At 51.7% G+C, this 16,876-nt stretch overlaps 1 protein-coding gene across 1 annotated transcript; it reads right to left on the minus strand.

The window, feature by feature from the left end:
• Positions 1–1,538: 1,538 nt before the first annotated feature.
• Znrf4 (zinc and ring finger 4) lies at positions 1,539–2,720 on the minus strand. The gene has a single exon (XM_032899459.1). It carries the CDS (start codon positions 2,597–2,599, stop codon positions 1,616–1,618), a length of 984 nt encoding a protein of 327 aa, XP_032755350.1. The 5' UTR covers positions 2,600–2,720; the 3' UTR covers positions 1,539–1,615.
• Between the last annotated feature and the right edge of the window lie 14,156 nt (positions 2,721–16,876).

Genomic DNA, 16,876 nt, shown 5'->3' on the forward strand with positions numbered 1-16,876 from the left:
CACCTAACCCCCATCCTCTAATTATCCTGTTGACAAGACTCAGGATCCTGCTCGTCAAGATGGCATCTGAGAGGACGGTTGTCTTTAGCGACGCTGACAGCTAATTTGTGGGAAGTTTAATTACAGGCGGCGTTAATTAACTGGCAAAGCACTGGGCGAGGACGGCGGCCATCTGTTCCTAGGATGTCCTCCCCTTCTGGGCAAGACCGGGGGTGGGGGGGCTTGCCAGAGGAGGGGGAGCGGGAGAAGGGGAAGTCTGGAGGAGGGCAGTGGGCGGGGCGCAGGAGGCGGCGGGAGGAGGGCAGGGGGTGTCCGGCGCTGCAGGGTCTGCAGAAGACGTAGGCGGGGGTGGGGTGGGGACGGAGTGGGGGCACGGAGGATCCGCTCACACCGGAGCACCCGGACCTGAAAGGACTGAGACACTGCAGACCTCCCACCGGGCCGCAGGACCTTTGCACAGGCCCAGACCCCTGAGGACCCCGCAGTGCTGCTCTCCTGAACTTTGTGCCTCAGCCTAGGGATCCTGGAGACTGAAACCGGGGTACCCCCTCCCTGCATAGACAGAGGGGACGTGTCTAGGTACCCCCTGACTGGAGTTCAAATTCGAATCCCTTCTGCCTGGGCCCTGCTCCAGCCCTCAACCTCAGAGACTCAATTTTCCTTTTGAACAAGGGTGTCCTGAGACCCTGCGAACCCGAGAGGCCAGAGGAGCAACGCAGGAGACCTGAAGGCTACAGATTCCGTGGTCCCGGCCAGCGCCTTGTCATCGCAGGCAGCGCTCTCTGCAAAGCCTCAGTTTCCCCCTTTGCCCCTCCGCGGGCGAACACTGATGGCGACGCCTGGTCGGGCAGGTAGGGGTCCCCGCCCGCACTGGGGTGCGGAGGTAGCACAGGCGCCCCAGCAGCTGGGACTCTTGAGAGCCGGTGCCAACCGGAGGCTGCTGGACACAAGCCCAGGCCCGGGTGCAGGGCAGAGAGACTGCAGCAAAACGGGGACCTCCCACTCACAGAAGGAGGGGAACTCCGTGTGCACTTATCAAGCCCCTGCTGCATGTGAAGGCCACTGCCTCCAAGGACAGTGGCCTTGTCCACCGCAGGGCTTCATCACTCCTGACAACAAATGCTGACCGCTCACCCAGGCCTTTGCACATACTGAAAATCAGTCATCCTTAAACTAGTGGGGCAGGCATCACTGCTGAACCCGTTTTACAGATGGGGAAACTGAAAGGCGAGATAGTAAAGTAGACGACCTGGCCTCAGTCGCAAGCCCCCGGGGCAGGACGGGTGCTGGGCTGTGGGGGTGAAAACGAGACAGGACAAACACTGGCCTGCGCGGGGCGTAGTTATTCTGGGTGGGAGCGTGGCCATGCTGGGGGAGGGGGACAGGGCTATGCTGAGGCGGGGCTTGAACTGGGCGTGGCTTTGCTGGGGTGGGGACAACGAGGCGTGATTACGTTGTGGTGGGCGGGAGGAGTCTGACTCCCTGGGCGTGGTTGTGGCTTGGCTACCGCCACAGTGAAGGAAAGCCAGAAACCATCTAGATTCAAACACGCTTTATTGGGCACCCCCCCACACCTCCCCTGCCTGGTTTCCGCCCCTTCCCGCGTCAGTTGGGGTCAGGAGGGCTCGGGGGTCGCTTCTGAGGGCGCCACGTTCTCAGCCATCCCCAGGGACGTGGTGCTGTTGCAGCGACGGCAGGGTACTGTCCGCGCTAGCAGCTCGAGCCTGCGGGAGCGCAGCCGGGCCTGGATGGCCCATATAGGCGGGCGGTGTCCGGGCAGGGGTGCTTCGTCGCCGCCTATGCTGCCGTCCGTGGAACCGTCGTGCGTGCTGGCCACCGACTGCTTGCACAGAGGACACGAACGCCGCGCGGCGCGCGAGAACCAGGGGTCTATGCAGCGACAGTGGTACGCATGCGCGCAGGGCAGGATCTTGAGCCGTTCCCCCTCCTCGTAGTCGTCCAGGCAGATGGCGCACAGGTCACTGAGGCGCGTGAATGTGCGCACTTGCGCCTTCTGGCACGTCTGCGTCTTCACCGCGGTGCCCCGGCTCCCCCAGCCCCGGACCCACGGCCACAGCTGCCGCAGCACGAACAGCGTAGACGCAGCCAGGGCTAGCGCTCGAGCAAGGGCCCAGGACGCAGCCACTACGGGATGACACTCGGGTTCGGGACAGGGTTCCCCATGCGGAAGCAGCACGCGTGCTGACTGGTCGCAGCGCACGGTCACTTCCAGGTCCTCAAACACGCGCAGCTGCCCTGGAGCCTCAGAACCCATTGAGGCTGCTGTGGCTCTGGCTCTCCGTGCTCGCCGTCCTGTGTGCTCCCACGAGCAGCCCAGGGGCTGGACCAGCACCAGTGGGTCCAGTGAGCGGTTGTCCAGCCCCGGGCCCTCGATGGCGAGGCAGGCGTCGGCCGGCCGGGCCACCAGCAGGTATCCGCGTGCCCTCTTGGGGTCCACGGGAACCCCAAGCAGCGCTGGGAGGTCCAGGAAGTCCCCAGAGCTCAGGTTAACCTGAGCGTCCGCGGGCGACAGGGACAGGACCAGCCAGAGAGCCACCAGGGCCAGCGGGGCTACCCGTGTCCACGCCGACCGCGCCATGGCAGTCCCTACCTCCGGCTCCTGAGCTCCGATGAGTCCCTTGTGGGACCGTACGGGAGCCCCTCGGGCATCTCCGGAGCCACGCGGGGACCCCGTGGCCGGGTGGGAGCGGCGCCTGCTGTGGCCGAACTCCGGGGCCTCAAGCGGAAGAGGCTCCCGGGGACAGTTCAGGCCACATGATGTCCAGGAGACCTGCTCTGAGGATGACACCTCAGGGTTCTGGACGCTTCGGACCTTTATGACGTCATTGTCATAAAGACCCTTGGCTGTTGCGGGCTATGGCTGGTGAAGCATTACTTAAGCCATGACTTAGGTCATTACCAGAGGAGCCTGGGTCATCTGCCCCATTTGACATTAGTTCATGAATAGGAAAACCGAGTCTAACTTGGCATATGAGCACATACAGTTCAGGCACAGGATTCCAGTTGACAGAGCACCCTGTCATCACCCCAGGGAAGCGGAACCTTGTTGTTGTTCCTGTCAGCTCTGAGCTTGTGTGGTGGCCATATGGACTCAGGACTCCGACTGGCTGGTCTCTGCTCAGCCTCCCCACCCTAGAGGATAAATAAAACCCAGGAAGAGATTGGAACTTGTATTTTGGTGAAGGGATACACCCTCCCAAAACTCACATAGACTGAGGAGCTCCTTTCCCTTCCCCAACCCAGCACCGTGGAGACTGATCCGGATCCGCTCCCTCCTGTTGGTACAGGGACCGTTCTCGCCAGGCCAGTGTCACTTTGTAGCTCTGAACAGTGGGTGCAGCAACAACTGAGGACTATTATGCTAGTGAGGAGATCAAGAAAACAGCTACAACGATCTCCTGCCTTCCTTGAACTCAATACCTGGCACCTTGCTCAGCGTCATCTCGCCCTCTTCTGTGCCACCCTTGGAAAGGCCTTGCCCCCTCTGAATCTCGCTCCCCAGTTCCCTGTGGCCAATCAGAGCTCTGGTATTGTTTGGTGTGAGTAGTGCTCCTACCATAATCAGCTGTGACTGAAGTTCTGAGGCAGGGAGGAGGAATGGGTCCTGACAGCCCTTTCTCAAGATATCAACCCATAGCTCTCCCTTCAGGCTCCTCCCCTTAAAGGCGATATCACCTGCCAATAACACACACACACACACACACACACACACACACACACACACACACACACACACCCACCCACCCAGCCAGAGCCCATAACATGAGTCCAAGGTGGGCAGGGCCAGTCTCTCAAAAGACTAACAAAGGTTTTGGATGCCTCGGGCCCCACCACAGGAGAGGACATATTGAGCACCAAATGCACATCAGGCCCAAGGCCTGTGCCATGACTGTGTTGCCATCTCTTTGGATGCTGTAACCCAGGCTGGCCATGAACCCACAGTGATCCTCCTGCCTCACAGGTTGAGGCTGACCTGGAGTCTCTGGCCTCCCCTAACCTACCTTTCTGAGACAGGGCTTTGCTGATTGAGTGGGCTCCCCTAATGGCCCAGATACCTCAGAGCTGTGTTTGGGTTCTGGGGATTCGAGTCCAGTCGAGCACTTGCTGCGTGCCAGGGCATGTGGAAGCCAGACAAATCAAATCACTCCGGGGACACAGGCTGCGTGAGCCCCGGGCTCATGACCAGGCAGTGTCAACCTCACATTCTTTATTAGGCACCTACAGTCTGCAGACATGGAGGGCCAGTAGCCACAACAATTACCGAGAGGCAACAGAAACAAGTCCCCAGAGAGGAAGAAGGCGGCGATGAACAGAAATCGAGGCAGAATCTGCAGAGGGACTTGGTCCTGGGTGAAGACATTGTTAAGTGCCCTGAGAGACTCAAAAAAGTGTGAACATGTAGAAAGGTCCTGGGATATCCAGCCCACAACCACCAAAAGAACAACAAATCTCTTGCATTCCAGCACTGGGAGAGATGAGGCAGGAGGATTTCTCTGAGTTCCAGACCAGTCTGGGCTGCAGATGGAAACCCTCTGAAAGAAAAATCGGGTGACTTCCCAGTGAAGTGGGGACACAACTGCTTGGCCATCTGGCCATCCAGCTGGGGTCCGTGTGGTGAGGGGAAGGGGTGCCCACAAGATGAGTGTTATTTCCTGTAAGTTTAGAATTCTTTCACAACAAAACACCTTAAATCCAGAAATCTTTAAAGAAAAAAATAAAAACTGGGGAGTGGGGGAAAGCAGCTGGAGAAGGGGGAGGGGACAGACACAGAAGGGGGAGGGCAGAGAACGTGGTTGTCAGAAAAAGATCTGGGAGTCAGCAAGGTGGGATAACATAGTCCCAGAAGTGACATCACTTCTGCCCTATTCTATTGGTCAGAAGCAATTCACACTCCAGTTCACACTCATGGGGAGGGGACTGCACACAGGGAGTGAACATCGGGAACTAGGGGCCATCAGCCATCGAGGGACAACAGCAGGAGGGCTTGGCCATGATGGGTGCCCAGGAGGAAAGGATTGAAGATAAGGGACTGAGAGAAACTGGGAGCAAGAGAAGGGAGAGACACCAAATCTATTTACTGTGCGGGTGCCCCCCTTTTCTGAGTCACGCTCCCCACAAAAAAGACCAACAGTGGAGTCTTTTGTGTGCAGCACAGACATTCTCAGGGCAAAGGGACAGGAATCTCAAGGCAGTGGCAGGAATCCCTGGCCACATCCCCAACCTCATCCCAGGGAAAATCCAGAAGGAAGGAGTCTCTAAGGGCAGTGGCAGGAATCCCTGACCACACCCCCAGCCTCATCCCAGGGAAAATCCGGAAGGAAGGAGTCTCTAAGGGCAGTGGCGGGAATCCCTGACCACACCCCCAGCCTCATCCCAGGGAAAATCCAGAAGCAAGGAGTCTCTAAGGGCAGTGGCGGGAATCCCTGACCACACCCCCAGCCTCATCCCAGGGAAAATCCGGAAGGAAGGAGTCTCTAAGGGCAGTGTCGGGAATCCCTGACCACACCCCCAGCCTCATCCCAGGGAAAATCCGGAAGGAAGGAGTCTCTAAGAAGCTATCCCCAAGTTCAAGGCGGGTGTAGGGTGACAAGTACCAGCCTGAGAGTTATCCTTAGCAGAGGGGTATCTACCTCCTGGCGCTTAATGGAGATGTTATAACATGCTGGGGCGTGGCTTGTGGGAAGGCACAGTGTGAAGCCCCAAAGCAGCCTCCAGACAAGTCAAGGAAACCAGACTTCATGCTGGGCGCCTCTTAGCCCAGCGCTGGGGAGACTGAGTCAGGAGGACCAGGCGTTCCAGTCAGTCTGGTCCCACTACCTGCGCGTTTGTGTTCCAGCCAGTCTGGTCCCACTACCCGCGCGTTTGTCTATCAGTGCCTTTCACCTGTCCTTTCCACCCTTGCGGCTCCCTTCACAGTTTAAGACTGTATGGAGCGCCGTCCTCATCCCCCTCACTGGGGGTTCTATGTTGGGCTCCATCCCTGACCACATCCCCAGCCCCAACACTGGGCGATTCTAGGGTGGGCTTCGTGTCTCCAATTCCCTCACTGGGAGATTCTAGGTGGGACTCCACCCTGGACATGCCCCCAACCTCTCACTCCTGTGGCTAAGGAGGCTCCAGAAGGATGGGGTCTACGACCTCAGAACAAAGGTGGAGGAAGCTCTCTGCCCCTCCCCTAGGGACCATCTGGGAAAAGTGCCAATTAAGAGCGAATCAATTAAACAGTGTGCTCTGGCTTCGCCCTTAGGACTCTGCCCTAGACTTCCTTGACTGGAAGTAAATGCATTTGTGGTCAGAGCTGAGGAGGGATCAGGACTCTCCAAACAGAACTCTCAGAAGCCCTGGGAGATGAAGCCAGTCATGTAATCCCACGGAGGGCAGAGAGAGACCCAGTGAGCAGATTGTGGAGAAGCCAGTCTGTTCTCGTCTAGGACAAGCTACAGTGTGACTGGGGTGTGAGCAGCACAGTGGGAAAAGAAGGCTATAATTTGCCCATTTTTCACGTCAGTCAAGCTCCTGAAGTCGCTGGCATGCTGTCTGGGCGATTTAATATAAGAAAATGGAAGGATGAAAACCCACCTTGGGCTCAAAACCCACTGCCATCCCTCCCTAGGGCTTCTGCAGGGAACCTAGACACAGCAGAGGCTCAGGAGAAGTGAGCACCTGGATCCAGCCATTCCTGAAGTCACTGCACATAGGACTTCTCAGCTGCAATGTGAGCATCAACGTGCATAGCTTCTGCATGGCTTCTGCATGGCAAGTACACAGCACAGATACACTCAAACCATGGGATGCCCAGAGACAGTGACAGATTCATGGAACTGTACCCATGTTCCAGACGACCTGAGGCCATGAGAACATGTACAGGCTCACAGTTGCATACCAAAGAGATGCAGCAGGTGTTGTTACTGAGCAATAGCTGACTGCTACATGCACATACCTATTTTCTGGCTTCTGAGAGAAGTTGGATTGCCAGAGGCTTCAAAACTGACCAAGGTCAAAAGGAAACGACCTGTTGTCACTTAAGAGTCCTAGTCCCAGAGTTGAGTGTTGTGAGCCAGACCAAAGCATCACGGTGACCATGCTGATGTGGGTGAAAAGGAAACGTGTGCCTTGGAAATGTGGGCCTATTTGTAACTGGAGCAAAACTAAGCTAATACCGATACGATGAAAGAAAGAGGGGTTGTTTGTTAAGTTCTTTGGCTTTCTTGTTTGTTGGAGACAGAATTTACTTTGTACCTCAAACTGGCTCAAAACTAGTAATCCGGGTTGGGGATTTAGCTCAGTGGTAGAGCGCTTGCCTAGCATGCGCAAGGCCCTGGGTTCGGTCCCCAGCTCCGAAAAAAAAGAAAAAAGAAAAAAAACCAAACTAGTAATCCTCCTACCTCAGTGTCAGGAGGACACATGGACACTAGCATGACCACTGTGATGTTAAGTCTCTGAGTATCCTGCTTCCTTCTCATTGCCACATTGACACTAGCATTAGCTACATTTTACAGAAGGGGAAATGGGGTTCCAAAGCAGACAGAGACTCCCCCCTAAAGTGCTCTCATGAGTTCCAGCTGGACCCTTGTGTTCCAAGACCTGGTGCCTGCACCCTCGTCACCAGTTTGAACTCAGGCCACCCCAAGGAAGGTAGGTCTCTCAGTCCTGGACACAGCTCCCTGGCCCAGCTCCCAGGGACCCTGTTTTGTAAAAAGTCTTATTATGCGCCCAGCATTGATGCCAGGACGACTGTGAAGCCCTTGACTCGGGGTAATTAGAAGCGTTCTGGGATGCCCTGCTTGATTAAAGGCATATCATCTGTTCAGAATAAAAATTCAAGAGCAAATTGCTTTTGTTGCCACCATGATGCTATTTTAAACCAACTCGGCTCATGGACTAATAAAGCCCGTCACTTGGTTGTCACAGTGTGCCCCAGACCAGCCATTTGCACAGCTCCTACATGCCTGTTGACTGCCACTGCTGTCCTCAGCATCACCACAGCCAGAGAGGCCCTGTCAGGCTGTCAGACCCAGAGAGGCCTTCACAGGCCTCAAGGTCACCCTCAAATCTGCTCTTAGGACAGAGGAAGTGGCTTAGTGGGGGAAGCGTGGCATGCATGTGTGAGGCGCTGAGTTCAGTTCTCCAGCACAGTTTTACTTAGTCAACCTGACAACCTCGAGGTTCAGTTAGACCTTGTCTCAAAAAACAGGTTTCTAGCAACCGAAGATGCCAGACAATGCCATCTGCTTTGCAGCCCCAGTCAGGTACCCCTCATGTGTCAGTGATCCACGAATCGCGGGCTGTTTTGCCTCCACTGGCTATTCCTGTCCTTTTTCCCTACGCTCTCTTCCTACGCCTCCTGGCCCCTCACTCCCACGTGAGATGGTCCCCAGACTCGACCTTTCTTCATCCTATATCTCTGAGAATCTCCTTGGCTCCTGACTTACCACACATTATGATTCTCCCAGAGTCTGTAGGCCACAGTTGCCTCTTCCTGCTGCAGCCTGTACCCTGAGCAGGCTGACAACCTATGCTATGTGCCTGCCTCCATGACAGACATGAAGCCTGTGGGACAGTAGGCCAGAAAGAGCCGCACCTGTAATACCAGCCAAAGGAGATGAGTGGGTGGACTACGCACATATGTCTGCAAGTATGGATGAGTGTGTTTCCTTGTTCTGCCTTGCCGAGGGGGTGTGGGAACTCTACTCAGCAGATGAGACCGGGAACACTACACTACGTTTTACCTTTGCCACCATGCTGGGCTTGTGGGAAGCGTCAATGCACTGCTCAGGCAGTAGAGAATGCAGCCTGGGCTGGCACCCTCGGCCTGAGTGACAAATGACACAGACTGAGGACAAACAAGGCTGGGGTTTCCTGACTCTCGGAGGTCCAGACTCTGCTGGAAATTTTTGGAAATTTTGGAGGAGTCAGGAATGGAGGGGGCCCTCGGGCTGAGGACAATGAGCTGCAGGCAGGGGTGGGGATGAAGAACTCCAGCTTAACTCAGCAGCTTCGAGTCTAGGAACACAGAGGGACCTTCTGTGGGAGACTTAGTTAGGCTTCTGCCACGCTCCCTGTGGTGGTTCTGGATGACACAGCCCTGCTTGTCCCTGCCATTTACTGACTGTTCACTGTGGAAAATGAGTGCATACCACTTTGTAAGGGTGGGCCAGAGATTAAACACCTTCTGCAGGAAGGAATGTCTGGGAAGGGAGGCTTATTGACTAAACCTTCAGGGCCTCTAGATACCTCATTAGAGTGGAGAACTCTGTTCCAATCTGCATGACCATTGGTCATGTTCCTACGTGGGGAGTGTGGTCATGTGTTTCAGGCCAGGGATCTGGTAGGGAGCAGGGAAATGCCTACCGTCTCAGGTGGGTGCCTGGGTGCCAGGGTCTCCGAACCCACTCAACCTTACCCAGTTTCCTAGCATGGTCCACTGGCCCACATGTATTGTGTGTGTGTGTGTGTGTGTGTGTGTGTGTGTGTGTGTGTGTGTGTGTGTACATAAATGGGTGTGTGAATGACTCGGTGGGTGAGTAGGTAAATGAGTTGGTGGGTAGATGGGTGGATACATAGGTGGTTGGAAGAGTGGGTAGGTGGGTGGCTGGCTGTGTAGATGGATCAATGGCTGTGTGGTTGGAAGAGTGGGTAGGTGGGTGGCTGGCTGTGTAGATGGATTAATGGCTGTGTGGTTGGATGACACTGCATGGGTGGATAGATGGGTGGATGCATGGAAGAGTGGATGGATGGAAAAGTGGATGGATGGTGTCTTATTTGGGTTTCTATTCTGTGACAAAACGTCTTGATCAAGAAGCAAGTTGGGGAGGAAAAGACTTGTCTTACACGTCCACATTACTGTTCACCCTGAAGAAAGCTAGGACAGGAATTCAACAGGTCAGGAGCCTGGAGGTACAGACGTTCCACGAGCATCACACTCGCTCACCTTGGCCGGATGCTCATCAAGCAGCTGTGCTGGCTTCCTTACTTTTGCTGTTCCCATTAGATACGTCTGTGTCATGTGTGTTGATGGATGGGAAAATGGAAGTGTCACAGACCAGCTTTGATACCAAAGGGTAGACTGAAGCAAGCAGTGAGGTGTGATGACAGTCAGGATCAATGCTGATGGGAGTAAGCACTGCTAACAACTGACAAGGGCTGCAGCAGCCAGTGAGTAGAGAGGAAAAGGGAGGAAAGACAAACACACACACACACACACAGAGAGAGAGAGAGAGAGAGAGAGAGAGAGAGAGAGAGAGAGAGAACGGTTGAAGCAAAGACAAGCTCCAAGAATGCCCCACATACAAATACATAGATACAGACAGACAGACAGACATGGACTGGATGGAGAAAGCTCAACAAGCAGGCTCCAACACATTTCACACACACACACACACACACACACACACACACACACACACACACACACATATTTACATACAGCTGGTGGATGGAGAAGGCTCCAACACACACCCAGACAAGCTTTACATATATCCATACATAGACATTTGATAAGTGAAACAAAGTCCAACAAATATACATATATACACATACACTTGGAGGGTGAAAGGAACAATGTTCTAAGACACTCTCACACAAACTTTACACACACACACACACACACACACACTCAGAGCTGACAGATGGAAGGAACCATGTTTCAACCCTGCACTTTACTTTTTCTTTTAGAGATATATATCCCAGCAAAATCTTTCAAGCACTATAAAATTACAACGTGATCGCGTTTTAGTTTTCTTCTAGTGAATGACTATGAAAAAACAATATGTTTTTCAATACCTTTACAAGAAATAACATTACGTAGTACTGACTGAGAGTCCATTTCCCCCCAGAACCTGTGGTTCACGTTCATAACTAACTTGTTAAGCTGAATGAAGTGCGAGCGACACGCTTTTCCCAGCCAGGCTCTCTTACTGGAAGGCAACAGTTTGTGGTTACTTATCTTTAAAAGTAATCATGAAAGAATCTTAAAAGAATCACAGATCTAAACTTTTATATAAAAGTCAATCTGGGGGTTGGGGATTTAGCTCAGTGGTAGAGCGCTTGCCTAGCAAGCGCAAGGCCCTGGGTTTGGTCCCCAGCACCGAAAAAAAGAAAAGGGGAAAAAAAAAAGTCAATCCGTCTGCCTTAAATCATCATCTACCTTACCTTAAATGCACATCTACTCGTCAGCAACTCTTATTAAATCATATCTGGAAGCCGAGGGCAGAAATGGGTACAAGAAACCAATCACCACGGTCCGGCCTCAGTGAGAGTCACGTCAGCCAGTGCTGCCACTGTTCTTGTTCCCTGACCATAAAGGTCCCTAGCTTAACTAATAAGAGCATGCCTCTCTAAACTTCAAATTGTTCCTAAGATTTTCTACATCAGAGTCATTAGTAAAAACATCTTTTTTTTTTTTTTTCTTTTTTCGAGCTGGGGACCGAACCCAGGGCCTTGCGCTTGCTGGGCAAGCGCTCTACCCATGAGCTAAATCCCCAACCCCATCTTTTTTTAAAAAAGAGATTCTGGGTCTTTATTAGCAAGTTCAGCCAGCAGCCCCCCTTGACTCTGGGGCTGACCCCAGCCCAGCTGAGGTTAATTTCAAGGGGAGAGGGTCTGTGACAGAGGTACCAGTGGGTCTCTTCGAAACGTGTACCAATTGGACCGCAGGCGGAGTCAGCACAGTCTGGATGGAGGGCAAGTTCTGGGGAGGCATGACCCTTGCTTGGTCCAGCCACTGAGGGGCCACTTGTACCATCTGGGACGGGGGAGCTACCGGGGGCAGAGACCGGGCCAGGTGCCGGTGGGGCCAGAAGTCACAGTGTTGTGGTGCATCCTGCAGTGCTGCTGCTTTCCAGGTCAGCAGCTGGGACGCTGTGAATAACGAGGAGTTTCTATCCTGATGGGCCGGTGGCAGCTGGCTCTGTCAGTCCAGGCGAAAGCGTTTCCACCTCCTGCACACAGAGCCTAGTCTGCTCCCCATCTGCTCCACTCAGCACCAGCAACTCTGCAGCCCCTCATCTGTCTGCAGTGTCTCAAACAGGACATCCTGGACTATCCCAGCGCTGACCTCACTGTCTCCACTTCCCCAGGTCCAGGGCCAGTCAGCAACTCTTCAGCTGCCCCACTCTGAACCACCAGCAGGTTTGGAGCCTCTGTAGCCACGGCTCCTCCACTACAACTGGGGACTTGTCCTGTCAGGGGCTGGAGCTGGACTGTAGTCACTTCCTGTGCTGGTTGTAGCTGGATCTTCTCTAGCGTGGCGGTTGAATGAGTCATTAACCTGCTCCAGCAGCAATGCCTGAAAGAGGAGCAGAAGCGCCATTGTGGTGCGTGCCAGAGATACCGCCCAGTGAGTGAGACCCCCGCCTGGAGTTTCCCTACAATTCTTAGATTAAGAAGGAAGTGAGAGTAGCAAGCAAAGCAGACCTCCATACCAGCATGAAGTCACAGGACACTTAATCCTCAGGATCATGCCTCAACCGAGGAGCACCCATGTAGCTGTGCTAACATGTGGGCTGCATTCCATCAGTTCTAAAGCCACTTGTTGTTCCTCCTACATGGCCTGCAGCATGGAAAATGGGCAAATGGTGGCTGGATGGATTGGTGGCTGAGTGGCTCAATGGGCATCTGGAAGAGTGCATGGAAGAGTAGATGGGTGAATGGATGAATGGATGAGTAAATGGATGGATAGTAGGATGGATGGAGAGATGGATAGACTGTAGGATAGATGGGTGGATGGAAGAATAATACACAAATTTGTGATGGGTGGCTGGATGGTTGGTTGTATAAATGGGCATATGGATGGTTGGACGAGTGCATATATGGATGGATGGATGGGTGGATGGATGGATGGATGGCTTTATTGGTGAGTAGATGGGTGCATGGGTGCATGGATGTATATATGGATGATGAATCGATGGATGGATGGATGGGTGGATGGTTGGATGGATGAATGGATGCATGGATGGATGCATGGATGGATGAATGCAAGGATGAATAGGTAGATGGATGAGTAGATGGATGAGTCAATGGAAGAATGAATGGGTGGATGGGTAGATGGATGGATGGGAGGATGAATGGATAGGTGGAAGAATGAATGCACAGATGAAATGGATGAATAAATATTAATAGATTGATGGATGGGTCAGTGGATTGATTGAAGGGATGGGTGGATGGGTGGAAGGGTGGTTGGAAGTGTGGAGAGATATAGATATAGGTGTAAATATAGATATAGATGGCAAATGGATATATGGGTGGGTGGATGAGTGGATGGATAGATGCCTAGATGGGTAGATGAATGTATAAATGGATGGATAGATGGACATGAAGATAGATAGGTGCATGGATGGATAGGAAGATGGATGGGTGCAGAGATGGATGGAAAAATGGGTGGATGAATGATCGATGGAAGGATGAATAGGAGGATGGGTGGAAAGATCATTTGATGGAAGAATGAATGGGGGAATAGTTGGAGTGGGTGGATTGATGATGAATGTATGGATTGGATGGAAGTGTGTGTGTGTGTGTGTGTGTGTGTGTGTATGTGTGAGAGGATGGGTAGATGAATACGTGGGTAGATGGCTGGATGGGTGTATGGATATATAGGAATGTGGGTGGGTGTATGTATGGATTGTTGGGTGTGTGGGTGTATGGTTGGGTGCATGGATGGATGGATGATTATGTGGGAGGTTAGATGAGTGGGTGGTTGGATGGATGAGTGGATAGATGGGTGGATAGCTCTATGGCTAGCTGATGTGAGAGCTAGTGGTTAGTTAGCTGGTTGAATTGAAGGTTGGATAGGTGGGTGGATAGATGATGATTGGATGAGGGGTTGGATGAATAGGTAGTTGGAATGGGTGAGTGATTATATAAAGGAATAGGTGATTCAATGGGTTGTCCAGTGGTTTGTCGGTTTGATAAATGAGTGGATGGATGGAGGAACAGGTAGCTGGGTGGATAGGTAGATGGGTGGATGGAAGAGTGGATGGATAGATGGACAGACAGATCTATGGGCTTATATTTTACAAAACCTACTTTAAATAAGGGTAGTTAAAAGCTTTAACCTCGCCCCGCGTTCGGTCCCCAGCTCCGAAAAAAAGAAAAGAAAAGAAAAAAAAAGCTTAAACCTCTCTTCTAGCCCACCACCCCTCAGAGGTAGTGGAAAGGAAAGGTTAATAGGGCAAAGGAAGATGTGGGCCTGTTTGGAAATAGAATATTGGAGTGAGTACAATCTGCATTGTCAGGAAATCAGCAGTTAGGCTCACATGAATCAGCAGTGACAGCTCGATCACAAACACCACTCATGAATCAGTAACAGTAGGCCAATCCAGAAAAAACGTCAAGGCTCTGCCAATCAGCCCAAGTCCTTGGAAGTGGCAAGGAGAACCAATACCATACAGTGTCATCCACTGTCTGTTTATACCCTTCTCAAACATCATGTGTTTTCTCAAGTGTCCACTCCAGCAAAACAACACATATTATTTTTCCAGGCTGCTTCTAGAGAAACACCACATGTCTATTCTCAGCAAAACATTCTCCCACATATCTGCTTCAGCAAAAAGAAAAAAGTCCTCTCATAAGGGTTTCCAAAAAAATATCACGTGACACAACTGAGTCTCCAAAGAGACCAGAAAATTCCACTTCATGGATTGATGGATGGATGGGTGGGTTGATGCAAGGATGGATGAATGGAGAGATAGATGGGTGGAAGAATGGATAGATGGGTGGTTAAATAAGTGGGTAGGAGATGGGTGGATAAAAAAATAAGTGGTTGAATGAGTGCATAGTTGTATAAATGGATGTTTAGATGGGTGGGTAAGTGGATGTATGGAGGAATGGGTGTCTTGAGAGGCTCAGTGGGTAGTTTGTTAAATGGGGGCTAGATGTGGATGGGTGGATGGAAGGGTGTGTGGATGCATGAGTGGATGGATGGGTGGGCAGTGGATGAGAGGATGGGTGAATGAAGGGTGGATGTGTAGATAGATGAGTACATGCATAAGTGTATGGATGCATGGATGTGTGGATGGATGAAAGGATAGGTGGATAGGTGGTTTAATAGATTGTTGGCTTGTTGGCTGGGTCGGTAAGTTGTTAGACAGTTGCCTGGATGGAGGGTGAATGTATGAGTGGATAGTTGTGTAGTTTGATGGATGGAAATAGGTGTGGATGGGTTGGTGGATGGGTGGCTTAATGTGCAGCTGGATACGTGGATTGAAGGATAGTGGGTAGATGTAAATATATATGGATATATATCTCCATATATATGTATATATATATATATATCCATACACACACACACACACACACACATATATATGGATAGAAGCATGAAGCATGGGTGGATGGGTAGATGGATGGGCACATGGTTGGTTGGATGGATAGATGTATGGAATGATGCATGGGTGGATAGTTGCATGGAGGATTGATGGATGAGTCAATGGAAGAATGAATGAAGGAATGGGTGAATGGTGGATAGAAAGATGGATGAGTAGATGGTTGCATGGATGGATGATGGATGAATAAATGGGGAAATGGGTGAATGGATGAAAAGATGTATAGGTACACAAATGCATAGGCATATGTGTGGATACATGGATGGATGGGCAAGTGGGTGGACAAAAGGGTGGGTGGGTGAATGAAAGTGTAGATGGATGGATAGATGGGCACGTGGTTGGGTATATGAATCCATGAATAAATGTGTAAATGGTTAGGTGAGTGCATGGGTGGATGAGTTGATAGATAGGTGGATAGATGGCTGGCTGGCTAGCTGGCTGTCTGGGTGGGTAAGTGAGTGGATGGATGGGTGATTGCAGAGAAGGTTGGATGTGTGTATAGATGAGTGGGCGAGTGGGTGAGTGTTTTGATGAATAAGTGATTGGATGCAGGGTGACTGGATGTATGGAGGAATGGATGGCTTAATGGCTCAGTATGAGGTTCAGTGAATAGTTGGTTTGATGAATGGGAGGATGGATAGAAGAATGAATGGCTGGATAGGTATGTGGATGGGTGGATGCAAGGGTGAATGGTTGGTAGACAGATGTGTGGATGGGTGGGTGGATAGGTGCGTAGATGTGTGATTGGATGAGTGACTGGGTGTCTGGCTGGGTGGAGAGATGGGTAGATGCATGAGTGGGTGGGTGAATAGATGGATGAATGAACGAATGAATGAATAATGGATGGGTGAATGGGTGGACAAATGGTCTGTTGAGTGGTTAGCTGGATGGGTGAGTGGATGGATGAGTCAATGGAAGAATGAATTGATAATTGTGTGGACAGGGGCTGGATATAGTGTGAATGTATGTATGCATGTGTGTATGTATGGGTGGATGGAAGAATGGATGGATGTGTGGTGGATGGATGTGTGGTAGATAGGTGAGTGAATTTGTGTGTGGATGGATAGATGAATGGTAGATGGATGGATTGAAGGATGGATAAATGGGTGGGTGGATAGATGGACGGTTGGGTGGGTGTATGGATGAGTCAATAGAAGAATGAATGGGGGAATGGATGGATGTGTGTGTGTGTGTGTGTGTGTGTGTGTGTGTGTGTGTCTGTAATGGGTGGATGGATAAACAGAAGTGTGAATGGGTATATGGATGGATAAATGGGTTGGTGGATGGGTGAGTGCTTGGGTGCATGGATGAATAAAGGAATATGTTGGTAGTTAGATGAGTGTGTTGGTGGATGGATGAGTGGATAGACAAGTAAATAAATGGGTGGATGAGTGAGTGGATGGGTGGGTGGTTGCAGGGAAGGTGGGTGAGTGGATGGATGGATGGATGGATAGATAGGTAATGGATGGAAGGATGAGTGGGTTGATGCAAGGGTAGATGGATGGAGAAATGGATGGTAGACGGTGAATGGATGA

This window comes from Rattus rattus, chromosome 4 (genome assembly GCF_011064425.1).
Source record: "Rattus rattus isolate New Zealand chromosome 4, Rrattus_CSIRO_v1, whole genome shotgun sequence".
NCBI lineage: Eukaryota > Metazoa > Chordata > Mammalia > Rodentia > Muridae > Rattus > Rattus rattus.

What these genes read in the sequence shown, in the direction of transcription:
- Znrf4 (XM_032899459.1), bottom strand. Translation starts at nt 2,599, where the DNA reads ATGGCGCGGTCGGCGTGGACACGGGTAGCCCCGCTGGCCCTGGTGGCT.